This window comes from Lagopus leucura, unplaced genomic scaffold, assembly GCF_019238085.1.
Source record: "Lagopus leucura isolate 7727_CA_CO unplaced genomic scaffold, USGS_WTPT01 Super-Scaffold_100012, whole genome shotgun sequence".
In the NCBI taxonomy this organism is placed as follows: Eukaryota; Metazoa; Chordata; class Aves; order Galliformes; family Phasianidae; genus Lagopus; species Lagopus leucura.
Window position 1 is genome coordinate 6374470 of NW_024962267.1, and position 7997 is coordinate 6382466.

Sequence of the window (7997 nt, forward strand, 5' to 3'; positions counted from 1 at the left end):
TTTCCCAATGTGGAGCAGCCACACCATGAGAAATGCGGGGTGTGCAGTTTTCTAAGCTGTGCTTTAAGTGGGTGGAAATGAGCTTTTTTTCACTGAGCTTGGCCAGGATTCTAACATTTCAGCACCAGGCACTCACTGCTCTTGGATGGCCTGGATAGCAGTCTGTGAGAATGGGCATTTTCTCAGGTGTCCATTTAATTTGACTGAAGTCAAAGGGAACTTGTTGGCTTCGCTGAGTTTTGGTTTGGGCTATGAGCTCAACTGAATTTAAAGAGCCCCAGAATAGAAATGTTCTGGACTGAAGCTGTTGGATTTGGCAATGTCTGCTTGAAGATGGGGCAATGTTGCTTAAATTCAGGCACGTTGTAGGAAAGTGTTGCTAATTGAGGTTCTTTGTGAAATGAGTCCAAATGTCTCAATTTCTATGCTTAATGGAAAAGTGTCAGCCAAAAAAGGAATTCTTTCAGTGAGAATAAATCCCCGAAGTTTGTCAGGACCCAGTGCCTCTTTTACTTTATTTAGGTCTGCTTTTCTGGGAGCTTCAGCTACGTCACGCTGCCCGAACAAGAGGCAGAGGACTGAAAACAGTTGTTCATTGAAGCAGCTCAGTCTTGATATTTTTCTGCAGTAGAATGCGTGCACACTTGGTACTCCTTCCATTACCAACTAGCAACAGCTTGCCCAAAGTGGGGAGAATTTCAGCCCTTTTTGCAAACCCCACAACAGCCAGACTCCTCTGAGACTAACCAGGCTGCAGCATCTTCACCGTGCTGTGAAGGTGTGCTCTGTCCCAAGGGTAGCTGCTCCTTACTGTATTGAGACAGAAGATTTAGCAGAGGCCTTTAGAGAAGGTTTTATCTGCTGAAAGGCCAAAGGGAGATGAAGGAAGTGAAGCATGAAGGGACAGGTGAAGATAGATCATTCAGTGCTTATTTTTCAGCCCACACAATCACATTGTCACACTGTGCCCGGATCTGCAAACCATCAGTTAGGGCTGAACTCTGCTGTCTTTGCTGGAGGACGCAGCTTTGAACTCAGGTGCCTAGGATAGGATGTGGTAAGATGCTGTGAAACCCAGATCAGTTTTTATTCTTGCGTGTAATATGTAAAATGTAATAGCATTCCTCTCCTCATTCACCTACTAATAGGGCTTGTTTACCCTACAGAAATACCCATATCTCCTCTGAAGAAGTTTCTAGTCATGCTCCTTCACAACTATACATTAAGAAGAATCTTTTGTTTCATCTTCTATGTCTTATTGTAAAGTTAGCCATCCCTTCATTCCCAATATTTTTTCTCTGACTGCAGAGCTGACCACAAGTGGCCCCAGTACCCTCTGTCTCTGCTCTGCTCAGCTCTAGTAGCTCCTTCTGGGTTGTGGTTTTTCTTTGCAGTCTTTTAAACAGAATTAATGATTTTTGGTTAGGGACAAAAGAACTGTGCTAGCACAGGGTGTTAATTTAGACATGCATTACTTTATTTCTAAGGAGCATAAACCATTATTTGGTGTCCTCCCTTCCTTCCAAATAAAACTGTATTTGCCTTCCTTTGTAAATGTATTTTGTGTCTAAGTCATATAGGGAAACATTAAATGCAGTATAAAGATAGTAATAAAACTGGTTGTAATGTTTATAAGCTTTTCATGACCAAGTGCTTTGTAGCTAGAAGTGCCATAACCGCACACTTTGCACAGCAAGCAGTGAGGCACTGTGGAAGCAGCACACCAGCAGGAACCAGCGCTCTGGTACAGGGGTGGGCAGCTCCCAGGGACAGCAGACAGCATGAGGCTGGGCATCTCTCCTAGGCATGGAGGGGCTGGGTGCCTGCTGTTGAGAAGCTGGCTTTGTGCTCAGAGTGGAAATGCTGCAGGGTAGAGGAGATCCAGCACATGCGTTGCATGAAGTCCCAATGTAGCAGTAGAGGAGGAATTGCGTCCCAGATCCTCTCTTGGCATGTCTCAGTTCTGCCTCTTCCCTCTCTCATTTTGGCACCAGAGGCCTCCTGACATTTGGGTTCATCACATTCAGCATCACTGAATTCACTAAGAAGTCATGGGTTAGGTACAGGCCAGTCCTGGCAGCACACCACACCTTGAGAGGAAAAGCAGATAAAAATGTGACGTAAGGGAAGAATGGCGGAAATATTGCTGCTGACATTTTTCTCAGGGTTTTCCGGTGTTTGTGTTGGTCTGCCTGATTTGTTGCAATAGGACAGAGCGCATTCTGGAGATGTGGAGTGCCCTCTAGCCACACTTTCTGAAACACTCGCATCCTGTACAACAGAGGAGCTCCATTTCCATTTCCTTGCTTGTGTGTGTGGGGGGGGTTCTTTTTTCTTTTTTTTTTTTTTTTTTCCTAAGTACGGAAAGCAGCTCATTATTCAATAAATCCTAAGCTGATTTTGGCTCTAGAGAGCTTCCTATAAGCAGAGCTTTCCAGCTGCTGCACCGGTTTGTTTCTGTGTTGTAGCTGAGCATGTTGCTTTTGTGGACCGCAGACAATGCGTTTCACAAGCACTGCCATCACTAGGTGTGTGTTAGAGCCACTTGCCTGAGCTGCATCCCCTTCCAGGAGAGGAGATACTGCTTTGTAGACTGCACTGCTGCAGGTGTAGGGGTGTTGGTCCCTTACAATTGGGTGGAACAGGAAAGGCAGACACAGTGCAGGGAACACAGCTCCCTTTGTCCCTGTGGCTGAGAATCCTGTGCCAGCAGCTGATGGGAATAGGAGAGGTGCATCAGAACTCGCCATGGATACATGTCTAACTTGCTTTCCATCCTGTCTGAATGTTCAGTGTTCATGCTGATACCAGTCAGCAATGTGATTTTTTTTTTTTTTCTTTCCAAATGTCCAATGACTTTTAAGGAATACATGCAACGAGTATTAGACAAAGCTCTGGTGTTCTCTCAGCCAGGGCCCACAGCTTGTACTTCGTACTCTGTTACGAGGTGTGACTCCTGAAGACCTCTTTTTAAAGGTCATGCTGTTTGTGCTGCATAATATAAAATACAGTTCCACTGTAAATTAAAAACATACTTTACAGCTTGCTGCTGTGTTTCATGAAGGTGAACAAGATTTGAAATCACAGGTCTCCTCGGTTGTGGAAAATATTTAATATCATCCTAATAGGGCCTGGATGGCTTTATGGACCGGTAATAAGCTACAGAGGCCATTTCAGGGCACCTTGCTACATACTGCTGCCTACTTTTTCATCTGCCCCCAGCAGAACATTTTCTCACTGTTGACACTGAAGACAGCTGTGCTAGATTTGATTTTACTTTGTTATGGGAATTTTGGAATGAACTGTAACACTGACTAACCCACAGCCATCTCTCTTAGATATAGGGGATATGCTTAGCCATGTTGAGTTTCTCTCTCGGAGTGAAGGAGATTTGCTATGTTGCAATGGTTCACAGGTGTGCTCAATCTCCATTTACACCCTGCAAGGATTAAGTATCCAATTACTTGCCAGGAGGGCAACTTTCCAGAACATTGTCCTTTCTTTGCAGGTAAACCATGGTATGGAAAATGGATTCAGAGAGACCTGCAGTTTGATTCTGAAATTCACCCACAACAACTTCTCAGGGAGCCTGGATCAAAGGTAAGCAAATGCGACGGATATTTGACTGCTATTTAAAAAACTAAAGTGAAAGGTGTTTTGATTAGAATGTGTTTGCTCAGTTTGTGTAGGACATGTATTGTGTGTGAAATAGGTATTGGAACACAGGATAAAATAAATTGTTTGATAATAGGATGTGATGGAGATGATAAGGAATAAATAGGATTTCAGAGAGATATTAGAGAAGCAGGAATTGTAAGTAATACAAAGAGGAAACTGAAGAGTGGATTTCTTTCATCTAATACAAGATGTGTTTCACATGAAATGTGAGAGAGATATGATGTGTGGAAGAGATATATTTCACATGAAATCATATGCTTTTTGAGAACTATGGAAACTATAATTGCACATTTGTAGGGTCTTCTATCAGATGCTGCGTACTTTAAGAGTGGTGTTTGGATCAAAGGGGCAGCCTAGGCTTCAAAGGAAGGGCTGCTTATTGAGTTAGCACGTGCTGCCAAACAGATCTGCAGGGCAACAGCTGCTACTTGGCAGGCCCTGGCACAGGGGCGTGAGGCTTTGCAGTAGAGGAGGGGGAGACAAGGGTGCCTGTCTTAAGGCTTGATACTTACCCTCTAGTTTACTTTCGGAGGTGTAGGAATGTAGTTATCCTGCTAACACAACATGCAATTAGAGTGCTCTCCAGCAGCAGTCTCTTGTAGCTTTTGTGGGAGAAAGAAAGGGCTATGTTTTCTGTAAAACTCAGCTCCGTCTTCCTAATCCTACCATATCCTCCTCCAAATATATTCTTAGTCCTTGTATTACATCTTCAACTTGCATGAATACTCACGTACGATTACTGAGTTAGGAAAATATATTTCTTGCAGTTTTTTTTTTTTTTTTTTTTTTTTTTTTTTTAATTACAAAGCCATTTTTTAATGTTTGAGTATACAATCAACATAATGTGCAACATATTAAGAATACCTCAGAAAAAGCAGAAGAGAAACTTTTCACACACTGGCACAAACTAGAGAACTTTGTTTCTTCAGTGTCTGTGCTAGAAGAGATGGATTGCAAATTATTTTAAACTGCCAATTAACATAAAGAAACTTGGTCAAACTGTCACGGGGATAGAGTTTTCACCTATAAAATGTTCTATGATATTTCTGTAGTGAAATTCTTGATCAGCTCATCTTAAGGCGTATTTGACATAACTGAGAATGCCTCCAATTACTTCGTACATGTTCAATTTGAGCATATATTTAATGTTACACTGAATGTTGTTGAAATACAGGATACAAATCTTTAAATATAAGCAATCAAGAAAACTATACCAGGGTGAACATCATCTCACAAGCTTAAGGAAAAAACAGACACAAGGTTCTTTTTTTGTACTGTACAGGAACATTGTTCATGCAGTCCATCCCACAATTTTATACATCAGTGCCCTCAAATGCCTGGCTTCGTATGTAACGGTATTTTTCCCACTGTGCATCCTGTTCTCCTCGAGGGGCTGCTCAATGACAACTGGGATGTTTCTTCCATACAGTTCACATTGCTTCAGAAACTGGACACACTCTTGAATGACACTGTCACGTAACATGATCATGTGCTTGGACATGTTCTCTAGCAAGGACAGAAAACATCTTTTGGCATAATACCATGTATCAGTGCTTAGTTTCTTGTTATATGGCTCCAGGCTTTTAATGACCCTCGAAATACCAAAGTCGTAGTTTCCTTTCACACAATAAAGAGTACCAATGACTAGATTGACAATACAAAGATGGTAGATATTTTTATCAGGATCATCATAGGACAGTTGCTCTTCCCCCTTCTCAATCTTCCTCATCAGCTCCTCTGCGTCTTCGTTCTGGCTTGTCAGGATGTAGGAAACACAGAGGTTAGCTAACACGATGGCACTAACATTAAGAATGTTATCATAGTGCTTTTTAACTATTGGCTCATAGAAGCTAATAGCCTCTTTGTACTTGTTTTCTTGCATGAAAAGTACGTGAGCCACGTTGAGCTTCCATACCTTGTGTTCATTACAGAACTCCACTGATTTGCGGAAAATCTTTTCTACCATTGTGTAGTTCTTCATGTCCCAATAAATTTTAGCCTGGACCATCAACACGGGTATATATTTATCCAAAGTCTCATCATACTCATTAACAGCCTTTTTTACAGCTTCATCATCCCAGTTTTGCCTGGCTTCCTGTATTTGCTTTGTGAGTTTCCTCAGCTGCTCGGTCAGCATCCCTGCTGCGTCATCCAGCTTGTGGAAAGCCTCCTCAGGGGCAGTCTGACAAGTAATAACAGCATCCAAGAAATTGTACAAGTAAGGTGTGAGCAGTTTGTAGGTTAGATGGGCGTTCTCTGCCAGCACGTCAGCTGCCAAGTCATAGTACTGATGCTTGCAGTAGAGGAGCAGCAAGTTTCCGAAGGTTTCTGGTGGGCAGGGGTTCTGCAGCAAAAGAAACTGCAGTTTCTCAAAGCCCTCTGTGGGCTGGGTGTCCATGTTTATTAGCGCTTGGTTGTGGAGCGTGACCGGGTCCAGCTCCTCCTCGGCTCTCGGCGGCATATCAGTGAGCGCCTCCTGGGCCGCCTTCAGGTTGTGCAGCTGGTACTCGATGGCAGCCTTCAGGTTGAAGGCCTCCACCAGGGCCGTGCGGTGCAGGAGCAGGGTGTTGCCCACGCTGCGCACGTCGATGCCCTCGGTGGTCATGCCCACGCTGAGCTCGGGGTGCTGGTGGATGCCACGCTCGATTATATCGGAGATGTGCTTGAGGGCAGGGGCGTACTGCTTGGTGGCATAGCAGCAGAGCGCCATGTTGTAGGACAGCTCCGGGCAGTAGCCCAGCACCTGCATGGCACCTGCAAACTTTCCGCCGGCCTCTTCGTGCCGCCCCTGCCGGTAGAGCAGACAGCCCAGGTTGATCTCGGCGTCTGCCCGCTCCGAGGGGTCCTCGGCCGTCCCGAGGCCGCTGTCTGCGGCCAGCGCCTCTTCCACCAGGCTCTTGGCCGCCGCCAGGTCGCCCTGCGCGTAGTGGACGGCGGCCTGGAGACGCAGGGCCCGGCCCTGGTAGGCGGGCCGGTCCAGCAGCGGGCTGGCGGCCCGCAGCGCTTCGGCGTACAGCCCGGCCTTGTAGAGGGCCTGCGCCAGGTACAGGCGGTACGCGTCGAGCTCGGGGTGCAGGGCCGCCAGCTGCTCGTAGCACTCGGCCGCCGCGGCGAAGTCCTGCAGCTGGTAGTAGCAGTAGCCCATCAGCGAGAGGCCGCCCCGCGAGCGGCTGCTCCTCTGCAGCTCGCGGCTCAGCAGCGCCGTCGCCTCCCCGCAGCGTCCGGCACGGATCAGCCCGTACACCGCGGCCGTGTACTGCCCGTCGGGCACCGGCGCAGCCCCCATAGCTGCCGCGCCGGAAGCAGGCGATGGGCGAAGCCGTGCGGCGCCCCTCGCTGCCGTGGCAACGGCCTCCGCGCCGGAAGTACTCCCGCGCCGGAAGCGGGCAATAGGCTCGGCGCGGGGCGCGCTGGGAGTTGTAGTGCGGCGCGCCGAGGCAGGAGTCGGCCCGGGCCGTTTCGCGTGGGCTGTGGGGCTCCACGCTGCGCCGGTACCTCCTGTGGGGACGGCCCGTAGGCTGGGCCACCCTTCCGCCCAGCGCCCGCAGGCCGTGAATTGCCACACAATTCTAATCAAGACAGACCTAAGCCACTAAAAGGCTTTCTGTACCCCCAAGCGCAGCTCGTGCTTCCGTGCAAACCGCTGTAGGGGCTAAATTCAGCTGCTAAACAAACGTACGCCATCTCTGGCCTCTGTACTTAGCGGCACGGATCTGATCACCGACTTGGAGCAGCTGCCTCCAGTCACCGAGAATCGCCATCATCTGTCACTCTGGGGAAAACGGCTTCCTCTGCTCACCCTGCTCAGCTCTCTGGAAAGGCCGAAGCACCAGGGCAGCGGTGTGCTACCCTCACTGGCCTCGTCTGCGCTCTAGCAGCAGGGAATGGAAGGGATGTGTAGCTAGGGTTAGGACAGGGCTGCACCAAGGTGGAGGCGCTGGTAAATGCAGCTGTGTCCGCCCCTCAGGCACACCGGGCAGCATGGGATGGGGAGAAGTGGATCTGAGTGAATCAGGACTTGCTGCTGTGGGAGTGCTGAGCCTGGATGCTGCTGTTTGACTGTGCTGGTGAGGGGGCTGTGGGCTGCAGCTGTGCTCTGTGCAGCACCAGATGCATACGAGTGCCGGATGCCCGTGACTGCATGCTTTTATGTCCCCTCTGCCTTCCCAGCATTTCTTCTTCTCCTCCTCATTGTTTATTACAGTGCTTTCAAGCCCCTGCTGTGTGCTAATTACTGGTAGCAGTGCTAAGTAGGTTCTCAGTGCCAGAACGAGATGGGTTTGCCATGGCTGCATCCTTGTTTTTCTAGCAGCTGTGAC

The 7997-nt window shown here is 47.9% G+C and overlaps 1 protein-coding gene across 1 annotated transcript; it reads right to left on the minus strand.

The window, feature by feature from the left end:
* Positions 1-4504: 4504 nt before the first annotated feature.
* On the minus strand, positions 4505-6964 carry TTC30B (tetratricopeptide repeat domain 30B). The gene has a single exon (XM_042874740.1). It carries the CDS (start codon positions 6962-6964, stop codon positions 4970-4972), a length of 1995 nt encoding a protein of 664 aa, XP_042730674.1. The 3' UTR covers positions 4505-4969.
* Between the last annotated feature and the right edge of the window lie 1033 nt (positions 6965-7997).

What these genes read in the sequence shown, in the direction of transcription:
- TTC30B (XM_042874740.1), bottom strand. Translation starts at nt 6,964, where the DNA reads ATGGGGGCTGCGCCGGTGCCCGACGGGCAGTACACGGCCGCGGTGTAC.